The sequence below is a fragment of the Polyergus mexicanus genome, unplaced genomic scaffold, assembly GCF_030449975.1.
Source record: "Polyergus mexicanus isolate NDT 795.1 unplaced genomic scaffold, iyPolMexi1.0 SCAF_4, whole genome shotgun sequence".
Taxonomy (NCBI): domain Eukaryota; kingdom Metazoa; phylum Arthropoda; class Insecta; order Hymenoptera; family Formicidae; genus Polyergus; species Polyergus mexicanus.
This window is the reverse complement of record NW_027223324.1, coordinates 11047364-11072135: the sequence shown is the minus strand read 5'-3', so window position 1 is coordinate 11072135 and position 24772 is coordinate 11047364. Positions and strand designations below refer to the sequence as shown.

Below are 24772 nucleotides of genomic sequence, written 5' to 3'. Positions count from 1 at the left end.
TTCTCTTTCTTTGTAAGTTTATTTTTTCTTTGAATAAAACTGCCAGGCTTTGCGCGCATTTCGTCAATGACGTATTTCGTCGGAAGTGTGCGAGGAGATCCGGTAAGCAGAAAAGATATAGATTTTAAAACGTGCTCGCTTCAGTTTGACTCGTGCTTCAGATCCGTCAGCGGCTCGGACAGATCTTTCTTTCTAATTGATCCGGAGTGAAATTTCGAGAGCGATCGTCGTTATCGAGCACGCGTGTCTATCAATAGACACGGTTAATTTCCTGTATATTAAGTATGCTCATCGAGTGAGTATAATAGCAAATTCTCTATAATTAATTACATGTGCCTCTTGAATTGAAGTTAAGACTAGAGAAAAAATTTTAGCTATCGACGTCTTTTTATAGAAGTATCTGATAGCCCGATAGGGTTGCCTGTCGGCTAGAAATAAGTTGCGATAGCTTCAGGCAGGGTTGTGCTTCAAGAGGCCTAGGCAATCCGGCTTGGTATATCCCATCCTATCCCATAAATGTCATCGTAAGATCTCTAGAATAGATAGTTGTTACTTTTATAATTTTACAATCCGTCATCGCATTGGAAGATATCGAGAGATATTGTTTTGTCATTGTCATTCCCTGAGACTCATCCTGCGAAGAGACTGTACGATTTCCCGCGATCTCCCACAATTCGCTTCGATGCACATTCCACAGAATCACCTATCCGCCTTCATGAGCGACCGTCATCCGCGTCATCCCGATGACGACGACGGGGAAACCGATGAAAGACGCGGCGACAAGGAGATCTGGTGGGTGGTGGACCCAAAGAACCGATCGTCTTTCGCACGGCGCTGCTCTCCGCTCCTCGTGGTTCGAACCGAATTGTGATACCGAGACTTAGTTTAGCTTGCGTTTACCTCTCGTCTCCGCGGGTCAGTTAGGCTCGCGCTTTCGAGCCGCCAGCACCGGCTGTGTTCTCTTTTTCTTTCTCTCTCTCTCTCTCTTTCTCTCTCTATTTTTTTCTCTTCCTCCGCCTTAATCTTTTTATTAGTCGTCCCGACATCTCTCTTGGTCCCCTTTTCGCGAATTCTATCGATTATTTTTTTTTTCTTCTTTCTCTTTCGTCACGGTACGATCGTCCCCGGCTGCACGAGGCACATGCAAATCGACGATCGTCGAAGAGGATAGTCCTCGATTTGGACCAGACTGAGTCTCGTCGTTTCCGAGTAAGTGGTGTAATCATTGAATGTGTGCTGGCATTGCGAAATGCGCGGAATGGATTTTTACCGATCTCGAAAATGTGATCGCAATCATGGAAAGTGAGGGATCGCTCGAATTTATCGAAGTTGTGCAAATAACTGTCATTTGATCTTTTATACAAATTTCATACTGATTTTCTGCAAAAACAGAAACTGTCATAATATCGTCCGTTATTGAACAGTAGAAATATTATGTACGAGAGTGCGTGTAATAATAATATTTTTAAGATGTTCAAAAAATATGTGAAACATTTTAAATTTTAATTTATAAATTTTAATGTTGAAGATCAAGTCTATCATTGCGACACGCGACTGATTAATTCCTTTTATCAAACGAGTCAATAATAAACAAATTTCTGCCAAGATGTATTTCCAATTCTAATTAGGAGACATAAACGGTTAAAAAATTAACGCTTAATTATGCCTTTCTTCTTTTATTTTCGTTCATATTTACAAATTTGATCTCTCTTGCAACTAATTAATAGTGAATTAAATTCGAATTAATAGCGACTTGTATCTTATCAAATCGCTATCTGACGTTAATATTATTTTTAGCAATGAAAATGCAAAAAAAAATGCGAATAATGTTTCACTTTTTCCCATCTCATTAAACTTTTAGAAATTTTAGTTTATAAAAATTAATGACTTTGTTCGGATATCTACGCGCGCGCTTGTGTGTGTGTGTGTGTATATGTTTAGCATTCTAAATGTATTCTTTTATATCGAAACGATCTCGTCATGACAAAACGTCTTATCCCATATTTGACTATATTCAATAATTTTTATAATTTATTACTATAATAAATTTCTAGCTCGTTATATCTTCGTTATGTCAGATGATAAATTATTCATATTATTTAAAAGTAGACTTTTTTGATGGACAAATAGTGGGAATATAACATATATTAATGACTTGAAAAATTTTAATTCTAGTATTTAATGACTAAACCGCGAATTTTAATATCGTTGATAATCGTATTCGTATGCGCATCAATGCAAATTTTCAAATTTGCACATTTATATAATATCTCTTTTAATCGTTTCACGCTTCATTTATTCGATTTAATGCAAAAATTGATCGTTCAATTAGAATTAGTTGATCTTAATGTGATGAGATCAGCGACGAGAAAAAAATTGCGAGTTACAAATATACAACGTTACACGATGACAAATATTCGCGCATGTCTGATACCGATTTCGATGTCATGACCTACACGCTTGGGAATACCAACCATTTAAATAGTGATTTGTCTATCGTTATCAGTTATCAACCTAATCCATAATTTATGCCAATATACGAGCTCAAAGACGACGGACTTAATACTTAATATATGGTCACGATCGCGAGATCGATAAACAGGAATTAAATCAATTCTTCTTTATCTTTCAATTTACACTCTCTTCTTCAAATGCTTTTCTGCAGACTACAATAAGATCAATAAGATTTTTTACTCGCGATAGTTGTTTTTTTTTTTTTTTTTTTTTTTCATAACTCACTTGGTTCACTTGATGCTCGCGTGTCTTTTCGAAAGGGAAGTCTCATCAAGTCGCACTCTTAGCATAATATAATACGATCCTGCACTCTGCTTTAGAGCCGAGCAATTCATATCGCAACGGGCTTGTAATTCTATGCAACAGATATATCGCGCGGCGATTAAGACGAGAGAATATATATATATTTTATGCGCGCGCGGGTATATATGTGTGTGTGAGAGAGATAAGTACATAACAAATAACAACGTCGGGTCCAAAAATCTTCTTGTTTTCGCCGAAGAGCATTGGATAATATTCTGAGAAATATATATGTATTAAATCTCGCACGCGCGCGTCTTAAATTTTTTCAATCCAATAATACAAGTCATAACCTTGCTCATTCCTCGTATATGGTAATTTTGCAACTTTCATCGGCAATAGCGCATGGAAATAGCGTCGATTTCTTCGTACGTAACCGACAAATAATTTATAACCAGCTTGCAAAGCTGTATGTCACAGCGGCGACAAGGTTGCGACCGAGATGGTGGCTATGGCGGGAAAATAGTCGGCATTAAGTTTCATATATTCGTGCTTGCACTATACAGGCTATATCGAAGATTTTAATGACAAAATCTAGTTTCAATGACAGAATCATCGACAAATATGAGATTCTCGGGAAAATCCTGAAAATTTGCAATAGATCCTTTTTTAACAATCCTTTTTTAACGTTTCTTCCAGGCGAAATTTTCGACCGTGTTGCTTCGTAAATGAATGACTCGTGTATTGCTCATTGTGTTTTAATAATAATTCAAGAAAAGTTTTATTTACAATCAAATTTTTGGATTTAATCTTTCACATTTTTTCTCATCTCTGATTCTCGATAGACTGTTACCGTGGCGAAATGAAGCGTATCAGGATATTTTAAATGTCGCTTGGCGCTTCTTCCCTTCGCAATATAAATGGATTTACCTTCATTTACGATAATATGCTGGATATTAAAATGTCTTTAATTCTCGAAATTTCATTAATGATATAAACGTTTTTCATGGTTCTCTTTTGAAAAAGATAGTTCTTTTTAGTAGTGTGTTTTCTAAAATGACTGATTTAATTATATGATATTGTAAGCTATCTTTTGGTGCATCTATCTCCGTAGTCGAAGTCGGCCACGAAATTTATGGGCGCAATTAAAACTCCCACGGTGCAGTTTCATCACAAAAACAAAACATCGGTTAAGAAATCAGAGCTCAATTCGACTATTCTGTTCTAATTCGAGCGATCGTATTAATAATCGTCTTCGGCGCACGTCGCGACAGAAAGTAAACACCTTTTGATGAACCGGACAGCGGAGTGAATAAATTCCGCGTTAATGAAAAAAATCGTTATCAACGAGATGTAGATCAGTCCGGTTCTCTCAGAAAACCGGACTGTAAAAATACTGTTAAGATCATCACGACGCTTTTATCGACGACGTCGTGACAATCTGACAGTTTGGGCGCCGACTGTAACATCTCGAATTAATCGCGATGTCGATCTGACAATAAAATTTTTTCGAGCCTCGCGTTACGCAAAGATTTCGGAGCTATTTGAAAGTTGACCGTATATAAGGCGAGATAAATTGTGGATAAGTGTGTGCGTATGATTTCTTGTATGAAAATAAATCGAACATACAAAAGCGAGAAATTTTCTTCTAGTATACACAGACAAGTGTTTATAAAATTTTGTTATAATTAGAAATTTGATATATACAGCGAAATGTATTTTATTAAATGTATTTCGATAAAACACTAAATATTTATTAATAGAAAAAAAATTCAATTATTTTAGAGCAGAATCTATGACACATACGTTAGTTTCATAATCACAAATGCATATGCGTCAGCGCTACGACATAACACTTGACAAGACACCGCGTGTAATTCGCTTCTCGAGATCAGTATCGCGATACCGGCATCAAAATGCAATACCAGGCGCGTGTGTAATTTGCCGATAATCATCAGTTGGCATGCTTAAAGCGTTAATGAATATCCAACGAGGATAATTGAACGATCATCGTGTTATGGACGATGATGAATAAATGCGCTAATAAAGTTTCAGTATCACAATAATTATTATAATTGATTGAAGCATAAGTACAAAATTCTGCTAATTATATAAAAGTTTTTTAAAAGTGTGAGGTGAGATTTATATCATATATTTGTTCTTATCTGTATTATTTTTGTTCTTGCAAGAGATAGAGATCATCTTAAAATGAAACCGAAGACGGTATATACAGATGCGGATTGTCATCGCTATATTTACTTGTGGTATATGCAATGTCTGCATTAATTGTCAATCGCGGTTTACCGCTCTTTAAACTGCTAGACTTTGCTAAAGTAAAATAACGCGAGTAGACAAACTAAACATAATGACTAAAAAACACTGTCATAAAAAGATCGTTGAAAAAAATATTTATATATAGATCTCATTTTATACTTTTAATTTAGAAAAAAATTTGATTTTTTTCGATATTGACAATATATGTATGTGGATTACAAAAGCTAACAGAATTAAGGATTCATCCATATAGAATCGTACACATACAGATTGCACCGACACCGCAAAATCGACTTATTTCATTGCTGGATATTAACCGAACGTGTTTATTACGATTTACCGTTATCATAGGCGTCCTTGAACAGCTATTAGAGGAAACATGGCTATTAATCGCATCCAATAAATCAGTTTACAATGTTAGAGACGAGCCAATAAATGTCTGTGAAATGGGATGTATGTCAGACACGCTCTTGCCATTTAAATTGCGGAGTCCCTAAAAAGTTCAAGTAAATCCTCCACGTTTAGAAGTGTCAAATTTTAATACTTTGATGTTAATAAAGTTTTATGTTACTGAAGCTAAATACTAGTAAAATCTAAAATTTATCGATATCAGCGGCAATAATTTTTACAATAATAGATTAACCAAATAAGAATCAATGTAAATTAATTTATATCGCGGAAATAAATCAACTTTTTTCAGAAAGTGAATTTTCCGAAATACAAATGCTAATATATTCTTTCCGAATGCAAACAACCTATAATACCGCGGAATTTGGGGCAACAGCGCGCATCCATCCGGTGTTCTTGCTTGATATGACGTGCACGTTATTTTTAGTATTAACAATTTGTAGGATCGCGAAAATAACCCACAAGCACACGTACGGTAAATACTTTTTTTAAAGAAGATTTACAACGTTAAAGAAGAAGAAGCGAATGTGTATTAAAAGAGAATTCAACTTATACAAAATTTCAAACGTGCACAAAACCGATTTTCTAATTAATTGGATAGATATTAACGTAATGTTATTTTTATCAATATTTTTGTCTGCATAAAATATATATGTAAAGAATGAATCAAAAAGAATATCTTTTTGTATTTTTGATATTTGCTTTGCTGGAAATAAACATATTTTATATTTCTTAACAAAATAATGTCGCGATACTTTTTTTCTGTTTCTTTTTCTTCTCCAAATGTTAAAGAATTTGCTAAGACGAAGTCATGATTAATTGTTGTCACCAATTTGAGATTGTCGTCAATTCTTAATTTAAAAAGATTAGGATAGAATTATGCAAGACGCAATATATGGGCGTAAAACGATTCGCGCGATGATTGTCGCGCACGTGGGGCAAGAACAATCTTCTCGCGCGCAATTCCGTTGACCATGTGTGACATTTATTGCATGTCATCCGACAAGTAGCATAAATCAACTGGCACGTGTCTCTGTGTTGACGCAAGAAGAGCTTTCCTGCGCTTGCTCTGTCGAGATTCTCTATTTGAGAGCGATGACCATTCGCGTAGGTTGAAAGCTCTCGTGTAAAAACATAGCTCTTTTAACGAAGCCTTACAAGCGTTGCAAGCCAACAATAACGCGTATTCTGTCAACGGAATATAATTGCTTTGTCAGCCCATAAATCAGGAATCTAAAGCACTCTTTCTTTACATTTATTTCGATGCCAAAAAGGAAGATCTAACGTATCTCTTTCTGGAGAAAAAAATAAAGATATATAAGAATTTTTGTTGTTGCATCGACCGGATACACCATACTTATCTGTGTTTTGAGTTTATTTTATCTGACGGCGCACATACATGCGCAAAGAAAAAGGATGTTGCTCGCAAATATTGCTGTTCGCCGCGAAAAGGAAAGCAAGAGCGAGAATCTCGCATCGAGGATTTTAAAATTCCGAGACGTTCTCATTCCGTACGCTCTCTCATATGATCTACAAAAATAAGCAGAGACAGAATATAAAGCAGGAGCTCTATACACAGTGACCTATTTATTTTTTCAATATCCGGCAGTGGAATGCAACGAACGCATATTTAGAAATACCTACACCTACACAGCAGATGTTCACTTCATCCTCTTCTCGGGGATCGCAATTTTTTTCAAAACATATCTTTGCAATCTGTGGAAATATTGTACACATACAGATGCACCAAAGCTACTTGATTCGTCATAGATTAAAAATAAAAAGACTTTTTGTTATAAAGAGAAGTAAAGAGCTAAAATTGAAATATATATTTTTTTTTATAAAATTAAAAGTTAAAAGAAGTTAAGGAATAAAATTAATACGTAATTTTTTTTTCCTCATAAAGCAGCGTTTAATCTCGTCTGCGAAAGGTGATGAACGAAAGTTTACCATCGTGCCGATTATGTATATACGGTTACATATGTTGACACGAACATTGATATCGTATTATGTCATTGTGTTTAGCGAGACGCTGCTTGATAATCTGGTTGCTGCCAGTGATTACAGAATACACTCCGTCTTATAAATATATGCAAATAACGTCGGTCTGTTTAGCATAGGCGAATGTTTGTTAATATTCGAATTTTGATTTTAGCTTCTTCTCCCGATAAAATTTCTTTTTCCCTCAATCCACGTAGTTTATTAAAAAATTATGTTAAACGAGATACGTAAAAATTGCAACGAATTGTGATCTTTTCAATGAATGCAAAAATATGTAATAGAAAATAAAAATTAAGATAAATTATGAAATAAATATCGTATAATAGCTTTATAAATGTTAAATAACACTTTAACATAAAATTCTATAAATATCGTATAAAGACTTTTTTTCTGATTGTCGAGAATTCAAAAAGGAATAAAATATAGTCTACTATTCGTACAGACGTAGGTCTGCTATTCGAGTTTGCATACTTGTCGGAAGCTTGGAGAACGGTAGATCTTTCTTTTCAGGGAAAGAGAAGATTTCCAGGATTGCGAGAGTAATTCGAAGAATTGATACGATCTATAAAGTATGTGTACGTAATCGCGGACTACGTTGTATCACCCGCAAAAGCATGAATCACGAAGCCAGTTCGATGACGGAATATACACGTGACTCCCGTATTACGACAAAAAAAAAAAAAAGAAGAAAAATGCGTTTATCCAAGTAACATTCTCGATGACATGGAACGTAATGAAATATCGCTCGGTGAGACACGTTAATTCATTTCTATTCGATGACGTGCCGTGCAGATCGCGGCAGTTGACGCGATGCTCATGGAATTTAATCTATAATTATGATATATAAAGGCCGCGCGCGCTGGCTGCGACTAATCAAAAGAGCGGGTTGCATTTAATCACAGCCGCATCACTTGCATTCGCCGTGCGGGACTTCACCGATTTGAGCATTTACTCGTCATCGTTATCGCTTTAGCATTGATTATAAGTGAAGAGTGATCGCGTTAATCAGTGATACGAATGTCTGAAAATATTCTGCGCTTTCCTTGGAAATTGATAAATAATGCTCTCGAACACAAGTGCTTGTAACGATTTTTGGAAAGCCTGGTATTGTAGTTAAAAAATAATTTGTATTTTATTTTATTTTTTTTTTTTCAAAAAATAAAATTTGAACCTGACGTTTATATGATTTATCAAAATCATTCAATTAGCCACGATTCATTCGTCATAATCAATTAAACCGAATTAGAAGGGAACTACTCTTTAGTCGCAGTAGTTGCTTTATTGATCTTTCTTCTTTGAATTCGATTGTCTTTCGAAAAGTCGGTCGAACTAATAAACACAGTTGCATAGCTTTCCGTTGAGAGCATTCATTGAATAAGCTCAAATCTGACGTCATGTGTTCGCGTAAATGCGATTAATCGATACATGATAGCTTCGTGATATACTACACACGCATACTAATTATGTACCCCTATACTTTCGACGTAAAGGCTCCCGTAGTAATCGAGCCGATTAATCAATGACACTGCAAATCCTGTTCATTGATGATATCTGTGCTGATATCTATATGTTTCGTGGATGGATGAAATCAAATCGCGGCCGCTACTTACTGTCAATGGGACTAAACGGGTCAAGAACGCTTTGTTATACGATAACGTGATAATTGATCGATTATAATTTCATACGCGTTACACGAATCATATTATATTATCCAACGCACGTTTGAATCGTGTCTATAGCCTAATCTTTGCGCGTGTCACATTATAATTAAGGGATAATAAAATTAATTTTTGTAGAAAAAAATTATGATTGACATCGCCTTATGAAGTTTTCTAAAATAAATTTAATAATAATAAAAAAATAAAAAAATATTTTATTAAAGTATCTATATTTAAAAATACTTGATATATTAAGAAAAATTATTTTGAATTAAAGATGTAATTAAAAATCAATGTTGTTTTTATTTATGATCATTAGGATGTCATTAATTAATGTATATCGAGGACGCGCACACAATTGATATAAAAAAGGATGTTACGAGAGAAATCCTGTTATATAAGTTACAAATTAATTTGATACAGATACTGATAAAGAATTTATAAGATATCGGAAAGAGAGAGAAAGAGAAAAAGAGGTAGCTAAAAATATATAATCTGTAATCCTCCTTGCGACGAAGGGACTTTAAATTGACTCTATTTTCAAGGCTGGCTTTAAAGTGGGCTCGTTAATTTGAAGGCCCTAAAACGGTCGTGTGTCTTAACCTTGGTAACCTTAGAAATATCTCTGGAGTTGCGCCAGTTTCTGAATAGTCGGTTAAACGAACTGTCTGTCTTTCTCAAAATGTCAACTCCACTTATATTAATAAGCGTTTAGATCTGACTTATATTCTTCAATCTTTTTCCCATTTTGCGCTATTTGCAATAATTGTAAAAAATAGTCTAATAATAGAAAAATGAAAAATAGCACGCGCCATTTTACTTATATTAAATGATATTATTAATATTACGATAATTGTATATTTAAGTATTCTCGAGGTATCCCGGTTATCGAATAATATCAATAAATTACGATGCCGTAAATGGCATTAGTTGCTTAACGTGCGTCCAATGACTCTTCTCTCGCAAATATCATCGTGAAATATATCAAACTCACAATGATGTAACTTTGGACGAAGCCCAGAAATCGCTCTCAGATAGATGAGCTACGAAGGTCGCTTGCATTTCACTTTACAGAGTATTATTGATCATCCATTCGAAATGCTCGTAAACATTTCTCTACCTTTGCTGGAACCATATCTATCTGATTAATTGTCCTCGTATCGCTTTTTTATGTGACACATCACGCGAATTTGCGTCTCAATGAGCGCCACATCGATAACAGAAAGCGCAACAATTTTAAATTATTCTTTTAATGTACGTTCTGCTCTGTATAGAAATAGAGAAACGATTTTAAAATCCATAAAGTCTAGACTTTTGTATAATTAAAAAATATATTAATATATATATATATATATAAATATATTTTTTAATTATAAAATATATATATAATATGATTGTGTATTCATAAATTTATAAAATAAGGATTACACAAGACACATATATACATATTGTATATACACACGTAGATTCTTTTCAATTCATCTAGTTTTCTACGAGAGACAAAAGAGTCGCGTTGTTTATATTGATTATATGAATCACGAGTCAGTGGACCACTTCAATCCCGAACTGGGTCGATCAATTTAGACGTAGCTTTTAATTAACGTTCCTTTGAATGTCGCACGAGGTGAGCGCGAGGATCCGTTCTTTTATTGAGATTCATGGGGTGCGACGTTGATGTCATGGATCAGCTATCGCCGATTTCACCGCAGAATGCATCGAGACGTTGCGCTCATATCCTGTTTATTCAGCTTGTGTTCTCTTAATTAGAACTTCACGATCTAAGTAAACTTTCGTTTAGTTTTGTCCTCACGCTAATTAATATTATTTGCTTTTGCCGGACGCGAGGGCGGGATTCTATTACGATGATTGCTGTGGTAATTTTTTTTTTTTTTAATTTAAATTTGTTCGTTTATTCCGTCGAAAAAGAATATTAATTGACTACTTGAAGCTACTCTGTGGCGTCTTAGGGAAGACGGGTCAAACCGGCAACCCACTTGCTTACGCATTCCAGGGTGCGGAGTGTATTTGCATTAATTGCTCGTTTCTCAATGAACGCGCTCGTCGGAATCGTCCACTTGGAGAATCCGCGGTCGACGACAATAGAGAAATCCTTTGTTCCCTCGTCTATATGAAGAAACAGTTGCCAATGCGGTTCTCGAAATTATGTAGATGTAGAACGAAGAATGCGTAATATATCGTTAAGGAAAATTGTGCGTTTTTCTTCTTTTTGTAAAAGATGCTTCTTTTAAAGAATATAATTTTATATGCTTGATTGTGTATTTTTAAAAAATACGCATGTATATTTAAATTTAATTATAAGTACCATCAGCTTGAAAATCGGTATCGTTACGCAAGTATGCGGCCTGCTCGACATCAGGAAGCTGAAATCATGATCCTCGTTCCAGTCTGGTAAATTTCATCAATATTATAATGCAGCCGATTCAAGTGACACTCGTTTTAGAGTTACGTGATGCATAATAGATGATGCATGGACCAATCGTGCGATTACAGATGTTGAGTGTAGCTTGGAAAGGGCTTAAATTATTACTAATGAACGGATTGTTTCAAAGCGATCTTAAATCATTAAGTCTTTTTAAATATTGATGTTTTGATTATCTCTAATAATAATACAAAAAATAATCAAAAAATGAAAAATTGAGTATTACAAAAATTTTTATCTTAAAAGAATTGAGATGATTTATATATAAATCTTTATCGTTGATTGCATTAAATTGATTAAATGGAATATATTAAATATTGTTAATTTTATTCAAACATTGAGCTCCTATATAATATAGCCTTGTTACCATTGGATTTTTTGTACAAATAGATACGATAAAAGAATTAAAAGTTGAATATTACTCTCTCATTAAAATTCAAAGACACGAATTGCACAAGTCTGAATCCATCATCTTCTGTAGAATGCCGTATGATGACAAATCGTGTGGCATTTAAACGGCCAACGCTTTGACGTCGTTCCAAAGCAGACGGGATGACGCGTCTCGCCGGCCCAAAACATTGCAAACTCTTGGCAGTGTTATTGTTGTCAATTGCCAGCTGTCACCGAATCCTACATACCTTACACGCGCACACCTGAACGAGTTACATGACTCACGGAATTGGTGCCATCATTTAAAATTACGCGGAATTAATAAAAGAGACCATAAAAAAATTGAACTAGAATTAGATCAAGATACATCATGCAAAATGAAGAAACTAATAAATAAACTAATAATAAACTAGAAAAAAAAATAGCACATATTGATTTCTTTACATAAAAAGAAACGTTTCGAAAAAAATTATATCGATTGATAATATTATAATTGTTTCAGGATGTGGACTGTACACTGCCCGAATTTAGTGTTCATCGTCTTCGTATTCTTACCTTCCATTGCGAGAGGCATCCCAGATTATTCTGGACTGCCAACGGGACCATATTGCGCCTCGAGGTATCCCGGAGGTAGATGCTGCCCGGGACGACAGGATGAATGTAGCGCGCCGATCCTTACGACCTTGTGCTACTGCGATGACTTTTGCGATCGATCCCGCGAAGAGGACTGCTGCCCGGATTACTGGTACCATTGCAAAGGGATCGAACCGAATGTGACGTCGCCACCGCAGGAGATAAGAAGTGGGTATATACTTAAAATGTATATAAAAATTTATTATTTATATAAAATTTATTATTTATATAAATAAAATTTATTATTTATAAATTTATAAATAAAATAAAATTTATAAATAAAATTTATTATTTATATGCTCATATATGAAATATATAAATAAATAAGAATTTTTTATTTACTCACAGAGAAAAGATAAATCTAAAGAAATATTTAATAATCATATAATATTGTTCACGATTTTATTATACAATTATTTTTTTATAATTGTATATATAATATCTTATATAATATTAATATAATAAATTATTTGAATATTATAAATTATATTCTCTGTAAAAATCTCTCCTTGTGTTATTTCAGGATGCTTCTTTCAGGGAAGAGAGTATAATGATGGACAAACGTTAAAAGTTAATTGTAACACATGGTAATATCTTCTTTAATGTATAATAACGGGTTTTTTGAGAGAGAAAGCAGATCGTATATAAGTTGAATCTATTTTGCAGTAAATGCTCCTCGCTTGATAATCGCGCCGAAGTACTGTGCGAAGAGAATCGATGTTTGATCGAGCCGGAATTAATGGAGGAGGTCAATTTGCAAGGATCTATCTTAGGATGGCAGGCGGGCAATTATTCCGAATTCTGGGGAAGAACCCTTCAAGACGGCGTGCAGCTTCGTCTCGGTACTCTCAATCCTTCGCAATCCGTAAGTATTTATTGTTAAAAGTATTTTCAAAATTTTATTACACGATAAAAAAATTGTATGCACATTAATGTAAAATATTCATAATAATTTTTTAATAAAATAAATCATCATTATACTTTGATTATAATAAAATGCATTGAGCTTGATATGTACATTATTCAAAAGTAGATAAATTGAAAGATCGCGAATAAAATCAAAAATTTGTAGGAGGATTACAACAAGTTCTGCAGGTCGATAATTTTGAAATAAAACAACCTTGTTCTTAAAACGTGCGATGACTGTATATAGACGCAAAAATTGTCATGAAAGATTAGGTCAATTGCTTCGCTTGTGCAACTAAGGCTAAAGTTTCATGGCTAAAGTAATCTCTTGTACTTTGCTGCGGAGGTTTTATGAATAAAAAAAGCATCTGAGACTAAACGCGTCGCAAGTAGTGCTGGATTTAATCTCTTATTCCCAAAGCGGTTGCCTAAAAGCGTAAATTTTTTTTCATTATAAAAAAGAAATTGTCAATATACAAATGAATAAAGATCCGCGATGTAAAAGATTCTAGGGCTGTTCTATCATCTCTTTCGATTACGTAGGTGTACAAAATGAACCCGGTGCGACGTATTTACGATCCGGACGCGCTGCCACGGGAATTCAACTCCAGAACGCGCTGGCCACGCGATATATCCGACGTTCGCGATCAAGGATGGTGCGGCGCATCCTGGGCTGTGTCCACGGCCGATGTCGCGTCCGACAGATTCGCGATCATGAGCAAAGGCGCCGAAAGCGTAGAGCTAAGCGCGCAGCATCTGCTCTCTTGCAATAATAGGGGACAAAGGGGCTGTAAAGGCGGATATCTCGATCGTGCCTGGCTTTTTATGAGGAAATTTGGGTAATTTTCTGTATATATAATTTAATTTTTCAAATATTAAATAATATTTTCCGCTCTCAAACATACACACACACACATAGTTCAAATCTTGATTATATTTAATTTAAAAAACTAAACATTTTTGTTTCATTATATATATTAAATATAAATAAATATATATAAATATATAAAATAATTAACTCCGCAATAGTTCAGTAATATTTGTAGATGCTAATTTTTGAAATTTATTGAATTAATTTTATTCAATATATTTGCACGTCATTTGGTTATATTATTACCATGTCGTAGACTGGTGGACAAGGAGTGTTATCCTTGGATCGGTAGGAATGATCAATGCAGACTACGTAAGAAGAGTAATCTAAAGACTGCTGGTTGCCGAAACCCGCCAAATCCGCTAAGAACAGAGCTGTACAAGGTCGGACCAGCCTATCGTTTAGGCAACGAGACTGACATTATGCAGGAAATCCTGACCTCTGGACCAGTGCAAGGTATCTGTTACAAGATCGTTAATCGAGATTTTAAAATATATATTGGCAACATATAAAATATTTTTTAACGTATAATATTATGTATAAATTTAAAAAAGTATTAAAAAAAAAGTAACGTCTCTGTCCTTTCAGCTACCATGAGAGTCTATCAGGACTTCTTCATTTACCAGAGCGGAATATATAGACATTCTCGAAGCGCAGAACTACACGATTCCGGTTATCATTCAGTGAGAATAATCGGTTGGGGTGAGGAGCCATCTTATCGCGGTCCACCGCTCAAATATTGGGTAAGCTTATACGATACATCACAGTTATACGACGATAACATATTCATGCGCTATTTAAAAAAAAAAATCCAAAAAGGAAGATTACGATGACATAAATTACAATTTTTTTTTATATGTAATTTGTTGGACGATATCGCTTATAATATTTTTTAGACAAAACAAGTTTTTAAGATCTCCTAATCTTGAGATATTTTTTAAACTCGCAAGTTGTTTTGTTTTATAATTGTAAATAATTTAAATATTTAATCTTTTTACTTCAGTTAGTTGCAAATTCGTGGGGACACAACTGGGGAGAGAACGGACTTTTCAGGATCCAAAGGGGAACGAACGAGTGTGAGATCGAGTTGTACGTGCTGGCAGTATGGGCCAAGACAATATAGGAAAGAAAGAAAATACCAAAGTACTAGAATATCCGATTATCGTGACAATTGTTGGTGCATTTATTGAATCTCTGTCATTGGCCTGTCGTTGTGAGCAATGACGCGATTACCTCGAAAATGAGAAACGATACGAAACATCGATTTTTGAAAGTATGTGATTCAGTGCCTCCATATATACATCTTACTATATGTAAGATCGAAGGGAAGGGAAGACGAGTGGGATAAAACGGGGGTAGAATTGTTTATAAATATTTAATTTAAGTACAAACATATAATCGAAAAAAGTATCATCCTTAATTTTTCATTATTTGTAGACAACACAATAATTACATATAGAAACGCCCGCTTCGTATAACGAATTCAGAGTCGATATTGCGAAAATTATGTCTCATGTAATATCTATGTGTTAATTAATTCGAATTCATGTAAGAAGTACTAAGTGCCATGCGCTTGAAATAAATTTTGTAAGTACATTTCCTTACTTCATTAAACGATTAATATTCCTCTATACATGAAATATTTCTCTATATATGAAATTGAACATTACACAAAGGCTTTATATATATCAACTTTAATCAAATATATATTTTTTGAGAAAATGGAAATGGGGAATGAAACTTTTTTTATGTTCTACATAAAATAAATATACGTACGTTTGACATGGGATACTCATATTGCTCTCATTAAATAAATGGCAGTGTCATGATGTATTACCAATGTGATACCATTAATTATATTTTTAATAGAAAATCGATATATTTTTTTTTGTATACACACGCTGGAATAATCGTATAAGATATTATTTTAGTTCTCTTTGATCGTCTTATCGTGATGTTTCTGCAAATTGACTAAAATAAATCTATATCAAATACGATATTATGGTATAGAATATAGAATATTAGGCACTCTCGAGGAATAATTGTGCACGTTACGTCAACAACTAGAAGGAACTTTCTTACATGATTTTACTGTTAAACTACGACGCTTCGCCTGTTGCTCTTACAATGAGGGCTGTACACTTCTAATTTATCTCGCGGTGTATTCATCGCGGAATAATCTATGGGAAACGGTACAGTATTATCGCGTATCATGCAGGAATCCGTCATGCCCAGGAAATGTTCTCCCGGACCGAACGGGCCGCGACCGAACAGGAAGTTGGCGAACACTAGCTGATACTGCATCCAGCCGAGGGGATGATCTCCATTCTTTTAACAAATTTCTTTTTTATATTAAATTTCAAGAAATAGTTTAGTCTCAAAAGTGCAAACAAAATTTAAACATTATAATTTTTTATCGAAAATTGTTCGTAGAATTGCTCGCATTTTTTTTTTTGTTATGAATCGCATCAACTTACCGAGGTCATGGAATTGTACGCGATATCCAAACACTTGTTTATCCTGTCAGTGTCCAGGCCGATTACAGATCCATAAAAGGCCGCGAGTTCCTTCTTGCTGATCATTCCGCTACCGGAGCTGTTTATGGCGAGAAAGAACACCCTGGGCATAACTTTAATCCAAAACGGCATATCATTATAGCTTGCACCGTCCGGCGGTGCGATGATTTTTGCCCACCAGGACAGCCAATCGTCCAGGTCGACTTTTTTATCCGGCTCTGCGGATTCAACATTCGCCAATTTCCTGTTCTTATCTTGAAGAATCAATCCGGCTAATCCGTTCTCGATCTCCAGCAGCCTCAAATATTCCGGCCCGTTCCATGACCAATCCGCAAATCTTCTCAAACGCTTTTTCAATTCCAAGAAAAAAATGTTATTTACTTATCTCAAATTCTAGATTGTCTCAATGTTTTTCAAATTTATATATAATTGTTATAATGTAATTATAAATCAGCAATATATTTTAATATATGTCACTTTTCGTGCATTGTTCAATACAAAAAATTATGACAAAATAATTAAAAATTTTACATTATTTCTACAAATTTTAAAATAATACAAGAATAAAATTTTTAAATTCTACCTCCGAGAGTAGTGCGAAATCCTTTCTGCTGATGTAACCGTCTCTATCGTGGTCCAAGAGATACGTAAAAAAATGAGAGAACTTATCACGCTGTATAGGTGCTAAGGATTCTGAACCTCCGATTTTACCGAGCTCATTAATGGCGGATAAACTATTATCACTCGGAAAGCGGCTTACCCAGGTCGCTATCAAATCACAATAATTAATTATGCAGCTTTAATTTAGATCATCAATATTTTTATTGTTGCAGAAAAAAATTAATATTGACTATAATTCATTATTTACATTAATTAAATAATAATTGTATACATTATTTAAATAATTATTATTTATTGTCACTGATAGTAACTCAATATTATAAAATAAAGCAGGGATCATTCAACTTTTTTTTTTAATGAGTATCAACTTTTTCGCAATCCCATATATAACACCCACTTATACATAAAATTTAATTCAAACAAAATTCATTCAAAAATCATCTGTCAAAATAAGTTACAATTTTACAATTGCCGTGTTACTTTAAAAAATCAACGGCATATCATTGCGCGGGTATTAAAAAAAAGCACTCTTTTTAAACAATAATTCATATTAATCAAAAAAAAAGTTTAGTTAAAGCAGAGATAATTTAAATATACTCACTCCACACGTGTACGCTCCAGCTGGGCTGTTCAAGATCGGGGATGGCGGCAGGCGCGATAGCAAGCTCGTCGATGTTACTGCTGGTAGTTCGCCATCTCTTCAGCAGGTCCTTGGTCCGGTCCTTAGTTCGATCGCACGCCTGTCGCCAGTTGGTGATGAATTTTCGTGGTACCTTGAGCGCATTGCTATCATCCAGACTTATCTCCTGGCTGCCGAGCGAGCTACGTTGACTCTTATCGGCAGATTCACCACCACCTCCACCGCCGCTCGACGTGCCGTCATTCTCCGGGTAGTAGATGGGGTCCTTTATGCTGCCCGAGCGGCTCTCCATGACGGACTACCTGACCAACGTCATACCTCTAGCTGGTCGACGTTATGTATATATTTTATACAGGGCAACTCACTCTCCTGAAAATAATCAATTCCACCGGCCGGAGAGGTCACCAGGTCGCTCGATATTGCGTCCGCGCCGTTTCGCCGCCGGAATCTCTTCGGTATGCAGGTGTGACGGTGGATACGTGTCTCTTTAAGAACTGTGTTTATATTTTTGCTGCTTTTCCTTTTCTATCCTGTATCTGTTTCAATGATTGGAGTCGAATATGTGCTCTTATTTTGAATACAAAACTAGTATATATATAAGATAGAAAAGTTATTAACTCAGTCATCAGAGAAATTCGACAAATGCATGGTATACACTGTAAATAATTCTCTGGATTGAGAGAGAAAAACTATTTGATAAACAAAACTTTCACTTTAAAATGAACACAAAATATTCTAACAAAATCTAAAAGAAAATAGATGAAAATAATATAAAAGAAATTATTTTTTAATAAACTCTATTATTACATAAATATATATTATATATAAATATATTTCGAAAACATTCTGATATCTTATTTGCATATAATAATCTAGGCATAAAGATATTCTCACGTGTGTACAATCTTCTATAATCAGTCAATGTTAAGATAATCAAAATTTATATCTTATTTGGAAATTAAGGATAAATGGAGGAAAGGAGAAAAGAATAGAAGCTAAGAGGATCATGCACGTTTAACGCGATTATGTTTGAAAAATTTTTGTGTTAAGGTATTTGAGATATGTACATTTGAGAAAAACAATTGTTACATACGCTGTTTTTAAAACATTTTGTTGAATCGGAGTAAATCATGGGAGGGAATGATGTGGTTTTACACTTCTACGTAAATTTGAACTTGACCCAGATTTTGCGTATCGATACATGAGGTCTGTTCTTTATAGCTGAACTGGCTGCACTAGTTCAGAGCTTATCTTTCTCCTTCCAATGGGGATTCATGGTTCCACGTGTAATTATTTATTTATACGATACCTTTATACGATAAATTGTATGGTATATTAAAGCGGGAAGCACATTTCCTTATGCATAAGGAAATTGACCAATCAAATTTCTTATGCTTATGATTACGCGTTTATGAAAAAGCGTGTGCTTCCCGCTTTACGCGCCAGAGTTTGTCTCGGAATTATCGACAGATGTTTACGCGCGTGATTCTTGCCACGTGTTTCAGAGGTCTCCCAGATCGCATGCGATGAAAGCGCCATGGTGGTCGTTTTCCATTACACGAAAGTGGCTCCATCAGAGAGTGCCGGATTCTTTCCTTCTGTTTCCTTCCACTACGATCCGTGTGGGGTGAGTGATGTCCGCTGAAAATCGTATTTAATCGTAAACATCCTGAATTTTATAAGAATCGAGACACGAGGAATCTAATCGCTGAATTTTTCATAATTAGAAATATTCGCATATTTTCCGTATATTTTAGTATCGAGCATTTATATCGGTTTCAACGAAAACGCTAACCTCGCGGATCAAACTGATCGGACTTGTATTCGTTACTTTCGTGTAACTCTCGAATATTTCGAAGGCATTTCTCGCGCGAATAATAATTTACACGCGTATGCTTTTATTGAAACGAATTATTTGTATAGAAAGAAATAGTTGCGCTAGCATCATGGTATCCGAATCATGGATGGTGCACTATTTAACGGTCTGTCGATCACCTCTGCGTAGAGATCAATTATGGGGGCGTACAAGTACATGCAAGAATTGTACCGCAAGAAGCAGAGCGATGTGCTTCGTTTCTTGCTGCGTATCAGATGCTGGCAATACCGTCAATTGACCAAGCTGCATCGTGCCCCCAGACCATCCAGACCTGATAAGGCTCGTCGTTTGGGTTACAAAGCCAAGCAAGGTAAATTATTTATCAAATGGGATTATATAAAAATATTTAATTTGATTGTTTGGACTAATTGGAATTTTTTTTACAAAAGGCAGTCAGTATAATAATATGTGTAATAATAATAATATATTTATAACAATATCTGCTTTCCAGATATATATAAAATGAAAAGATTTTATTTTCGGTATTAATTTACCACTCTTGTGATCAATGACAGTCATGGAGATATCACGCAAACTTGTCGAATTGTTTCTTTTTTTTAGATTTGGACATTTTATACTACAGGCTTCCTATCTTGTGAGGAATGGCTCTATGACTGTTGGTAAATTTTTATATTCAACTCAGTCTACTAACTAAATAATTATACTGAACTGCCTTTGTACTTTTGTCTTTGTATTAATATAAAGTTAGAGTAAAATATGCTATTTTATATGATAAGAGATAAATGATGATTTGGTTCATGCACCACTCTTATAGTTTCATGAAGAGAATAAATACCATACCACTTACTGACATGTTTATTTAATCAAAGTTATAATACGGATATGATAAAAAAATGCGAGATAAACACAATACTTTATTTTTGCGATAGGTTTTGTTATCTTCAGAATTCGTGTACGTCGTGGTGGGCGCAAGCGTCCAGTTCCTAAAGGTGCGACTTATGGCAAGCCCAAGAGTCATGGTGTCAATCAGTTGAAACCCACCAGAAAATTGCAGTCAGTTGCTGAAGTAAGTTATTTAAATACGTATATATAAAGTTACAATTAAAATTTAAAAAATCTTAAATATGCATTAAAGTATATTATGAACTGTACTCTACATTATTCTTATGTTTAAATGAGGAGATTTCTCTAGTTATAGACATTTTAGTCACAAAAAATTTCGAAATTTCTATTAGTAATCAACTGAACAAATTATATTTCTAGAAATGATGATAGAACTTTTTTACAATGAATACTGATTCTTTTTTTCCTTGGATGTCTGAAATTGGCATTTATCTGAAAATGATCTTTTTTTCTATTAGCATTTCTTATTAAATATTATTTTACAGGAACGCGTTGGTCGCCGTTGCGGTGGATTGCGAGTGTTAAATAGCTATTGGGTGGCCCAAGACTCTTCATACAAATATTATGAAGTAATTCTGATTGATCCTGCTCACAAGGTAATATTCAAAATTGACTATATAATGTTATTATTCTTAAAATATCTATACACAATTTTATTATGGTTATTAACTGATGTCCTTTACTTTTTTATTTTTAATATACTTATATCAATACTTCTCGTTTTTAATTCACATGTGATGATCTTATATCACGAATGAAAAATCATGATCTTTTTATCTTCCTTGGATGTCTGAATACAAGATAAATTTTGAGAACTTAGGAATTCGTTTATTACAAATTAACATCTTGCTCTTATTTCAGGCAATTCGTAACGATCCTAAAGTGAATTGGGTATGCAACGCGGTGCACAAGCACCGTGAACTTCGTGGTAAGACCTCCGCTGGTAGAAGCTCGCGCGGATTAGGTAAAGGACACCGTTATTCACAAACGATCGGTGGTTCGCGCCGTGCCGCTTGGAAGCGACGAAATACGCTATCTCTTCGCAGAAAGCGATAATTATGTCATTTGTAACTTTCACGCAATGCAAGATACATCATTTTATTGTTATACATTACGTCATATCAATATTGTGGCGTATCCTGTAAAAAAAATAAATATCTTTTTCCTTAAGATTGTAAAATTTTTGTGTATAAGTATCATTAATCCCCATTTTTGTATCCTTTCTTTTTTGTTTAATTATGGCTAGAATATTTCAATATATTCAGTTTTGCAATATTTTAATAGAAAAATTATAGATTTGATATAAAAATAATAACAGAAACTAGCGTGTGAAAAATTTTTATGATAGATTCCTTTATTTCTCAATCATATGCGCGCATTTTTCAAAACAACATAAAAAACAATTCATTGTCCAGGTCCAGATAATGATTTATCCATGAACTTCTTTTTCGCAAAGCAGAGCCACCATTTACTTGGCTTTCCATCCTCACCATATACTTTTTCAACAATCCTAAGAGCTGTTTCTTGTCTGATCTGATAAAGATACTGTCTCATAAGATCTATAAAATTACAAATAATATTTCATTAATTAAAAATATGAAAAGTGTTGTTATTCTTCAATTAACAATGCTTCGTTGATACTTACCAGCCTCAGCAGGACTACTCGGTTTGGCATATACAGAATTCAAGGGAAAACCAGGATCACCAGGGATATCAAATTTGGAGATAGCAAGAGAAAACATTTCATTCATGGCCTGCGGTTGCGTCGCACATTTTTGTAATTTCTTCAAGCATTCAGTAATAAATAGAGTAATATAGATTAAAACTCTGTCAGCCTCGCTCTGAACAAAAAAATATAGTTTTATTTATACAGAAAAAACTCTGACAAAAAACATAGTTTTATTTATACAGAACTATATTTTTTAACTGTATTTCACAATATGAAGTATTACCTTAATTTCATATGTCCTGAAAAATACATTTGCTTTAAAGAAATATAATGCCTCATCGATTATATCCTGTTCTTTGTTGTTAAAAGGAGGTGCAGGACCTCTGAATGTGGTCTTGATTGGTAACAATGCCATGTTTCCGATTGTGCCATGGCTTTTTGTAAAGCTTGAATGATACGCCTAAGATTTAAATAATACATAAATAAAAAGTTTCAAATTATAATTATATGTTAGAAAGAGAGAGAGAATATGACTAATTCATTACCGATAAAGTATATAACATACTTTCACTACAGTAATTAGTCTCCGCATATATATTGTTTATCATCAAATGTACTTTATAAAATTTGAACATGATAATTTTCAAAATATTTAATATAAAAAAATTCATAATCTAGATAGAAATTAAAGCAAAAATTTAAATTAGGGAGAAATAAATAATTTCTTTTATCGCATTATGGTTATGTTACTCGGGTAACGCCCTCGCAATTTTATTTACCTTAAAACAATGCTCGTTTATATTAACGTAAAATTTACTACAAAAACTTACAGGCATGATAGCGATACAATAATTGGTTTCTTAAAGGATATTTTCGTCTATTGCAATGAATGATACATCAGCTGTAACATTCCGGCGATACGTCAAGCGTCAAACCATTGAGTATTGATAAGCAGTGTTCTTAGATGGCCAGATCTCACATTTCACTTTATTATGTGATATTTATGGATGCGTCCCATTTATTAGATCTTTCTTTTGTAGCCTTTTATAATAATAAAAAAAATTGAATATGCCAAAATATGCATATGATTGTCTCGTGCTTAGAAATACTGTAAAAAAACTATCCCTTTTTATATGTATACTTTAAAGTCGTTGCATAAAAGCTTAAACTAAAAAGATTAACAAAGTATCAAGAAAATGTAATCAATTTAAGTAAGAAATTAATTAAAAGTTTAAGAATTGTGATTGTTGATATATTTTTATACGGTATTTTCATATTTCATATATATATTTATTTAGGAAATATTGATCATTTCATATTGTGTATGGCATAGCTTATTTATTTGTGTACAATTGTCTTATCGATAAAACATAAAAAATTTTATAACAGAATATATTTCATTGAAAGTTATTAAAACGTATTTATAACGATTACATGCTTTGACATCATTATATTCTAAAAATTGTTAAATAACATTCGGTAATAATATTATTATATCAATTATACCCATAATACAATTAATAAAATTTACATAATTAATATATCAAAGATAAAAAATAAATGCTCTTTGGTTGAAAAAAGACATATTGGTATTAATCAAATTATAATTGTTTAAAACTACTTATTAATCTTGTACATGTTAAAAATGTAATTTGGAATTAAATTTTAATTAATAATGCGCACATAAGGAAAGCGTTGTATCATTGTATCTCTCAACATAAAAAATTGTGCGTTATTAATCATGCTTATATAGAAATTTATAATTTATACTATCAAATTTATGCTGACTACAAAATATTTATAATTTATACCCTGCAATATTACGAAGATATTACTATTTGAACATTTTGAAACATTTGGACTATCTAATATTTATCCATATATAATTAAACAATTTAGTACTATTAGAATTATTATACAAACTAACAAACTGTAATCTATGGAGGAATTTTATCATTAAATCGATATTGACACTTGCTGTAAACGTACGTGTTACACTCACGTGCCTATATGATTATGATTTGGACAAAATTTATGTGTAATTTATATAATATCTTTATTTTTTACTGTCGAGAATTTTATTTATTTTTTGTTAAGTCTACATAAAGTTAAATATTGAATAGTGTCACTAGTATATACCCACTACTTTTTTGTAAGTAGTAAAATCCTTCGTTTTGCTATAATCGCATTTTTTATTTTTACTAGTACTCTGCGTTGATACCACTGCTACTCTGCGTTGATACCACTGCTT

At 33.6% G+C, this 24772-nt stretch overlaps 4 protein-coding genes across 6 annotated transcripts; 2 read left to right on the top strand and 2 right to left on the bottom strand.

The window, feature by feature from the left end:
* Positions 1–182: 182 nt before the first annotated feature.
* LOC138932247 (tubulointerstitial nephritis antigen-like) lies at positions 183–15944 on the top strand. Of its 2 annotated transcripts, none has more exons than XM_070293896.1 (8): positions 183–295; positions 12428–12726; positions 13082–13145; positions 13225–13423; positions 14008–14303; positions 14592–14791; positions 14924–15078; positions 15339–15944. In XM_070293896.1, the coding sequence occupies exons 1-8, from the start codon at positions 285–287 to the stop codon at positions 15456–15458; spliced, it is 1344 nt and encodes a 447-aa protein (XP_070149997.1). In that variant the 5' UTR covers positions 183–284; the 3' UTR covers positions 15459–15944. The 2 variants fall into 2 exon arrangements, with proteins under 2 accessions (XP_070149997.1, XP_070149998.1); XM_070293897.1 differs by lacking the exon at positions 183–295 and adding an exon at positions 884–1209 and having other exon boundaries at positions 15339–15943.
* Positions 15495–19333, bottom strand: LOC138932249 (uncharacterized). Of its 2 annotated transcripts, XM_070293899.1 has the most exons (6): positions 19206–19333; positions 18074–18648; positions 17435–17619; positions 16813–17199; positions 16418–16663; positions 15495–16295 (listed from the first exon to the last, which is right to left on the bottom strand). In XM_070293899.1, the coding sequence occupies exons 2-5, from the start codon at positions 18402–18404 to the stop codon at positions 16430–16432; spliced, it is 1137 nt and encodes a 378-aa protein (XP_070150000.1). In that variant the 5' UTR covers positions 18405–18648; positions 19206–19333; the 3' UTR covers positions 15495–16295; positions 16418–16429. The 2 variants fall into 2 exon arrangements, with proteins under 2 accessions (XP_070150000.1, XP_070149999.1); XM_070293898.1 differs by having other exon boundaries at positions 15495–16663; positions 18074–18606; positions 19206–19332.
* Positions 19334–19636: 303 nt separating this feature from the next.
* On the top strand, positions 19637–22032 carry Rpl15 (ribosomal protein L15). Its single transcript, XM_070293901.1, has 5 exons — positions 19637–19739; positions 20118–20298; positions 20879–21015; positions 21338–21448; positions 21714–22032. The coding sequence occupies exons 1-5, from the start codon at positions 19650–19652 to the stop codon at positions 21906–21908; spliced, it is 714 nt and encodes a 237-aa protein (XP_070150002.1). The 5' UTR covers positions 19637–19649; the 3' UTR covers positions 21909–22032.
* Positions 22033–22188: 156 nt separating this feature from the next.
* Arpc3a (Actin-related protein 2/3 complex, subunit 3A) lies at positions 22189–23537 on the bottom strand. Its single transcript, XM_070294417.1, has 4 exons — positions 23352–23537; positions 22805–22981; positions 22498–22693; positions 22189–22411 (listed from the first exon to the last, which is right to left on the bottom strand). Exons 1-4 carry the CDS (start codon positions 23355–23357, stop codon positions 22257–22259), a joined length of 534 nt encoding a protein of 177 aa, XP_070150518.1. The 5' UTR covers positions 23358–23537; the 3' UTR covers positions 22189–22256.
* Between the last annotated feature and the right edge of the window lie 1235 nt (positions 23538–24772).

Coding starts and splice junctions, on each gene's coding strand:
- LOC138932247 (XM_070293896.1), top strand. Junction 14,304..14,591: donor CTTTTTATGAGGAAATTTGG/GTAATTTTCTGT, acceptor ACCATGTCGTAG/ACTGGTGGACAAGGAGTGTT. Junction 14,792..14,923: donor GACCTCTGGACCAGTGCAAG/GTATCTGTTACA, acceptor CTGTCCTTTCAG/CTACCATGAGAGTCTATCAG.
- Arpc3a (XM_070294417.1), bottom strand. Junction 22,694..22,804: donor TCAGGACATATGAAATTAAG/GTAATACTTCAT, acceptor TTTTTTGTTCAG/AGCGAGGCTGACAGAGTTTT. Junction 22,412..22,497: donor GAGTAGTCCTGCTGAGGCTG/GTAAGTATCAAC, acceptor GTAATTTTATAG/ATCTTATGAGACAGTATCTT.
- Rpl15 (XM_070293901.1), top strand. CDS start 19,650: ATGGTGGTCGTTTTCCATTACACGAAAGTGGCTCCATCAGAGAGTGCC. Junction 20,299..20,878: donor GGGTTACAAAGCCAAGCAAG/GTAAATTATTTA, acceptor TTTTTGCGATAG/GTTTTGTTATCTTCAGAATT. Junction 21,016..21,337: donor AATTGCAGTCAGTTGCTGAA/GTAAGTTATTTA, acceptor ATTATTTTACAG/GAACGCGTTGGTCGCCGTTG.
- LOC138932249 (XM_070293899.1), bottom strand. CDS start 18,404: ATGGAGAGCCGCTCGGGCAGCATAAAGGACCCCATCTACTACCCGGAG. Junction 17,200..17,434: donor ATTTCGCACTACTCTCGGAG/GTAGAATTTAAA, acceptor GAATTGAAAAAG/CGTTTGAGAAGATTTGCGGA. Junction 16,664..16,812: donor CGTACAATTCCATGACCTCG/GTAAGTTGATGC, acceptor ATTTGTTAAAAG/AATGGAGATCATCCCCTCGG.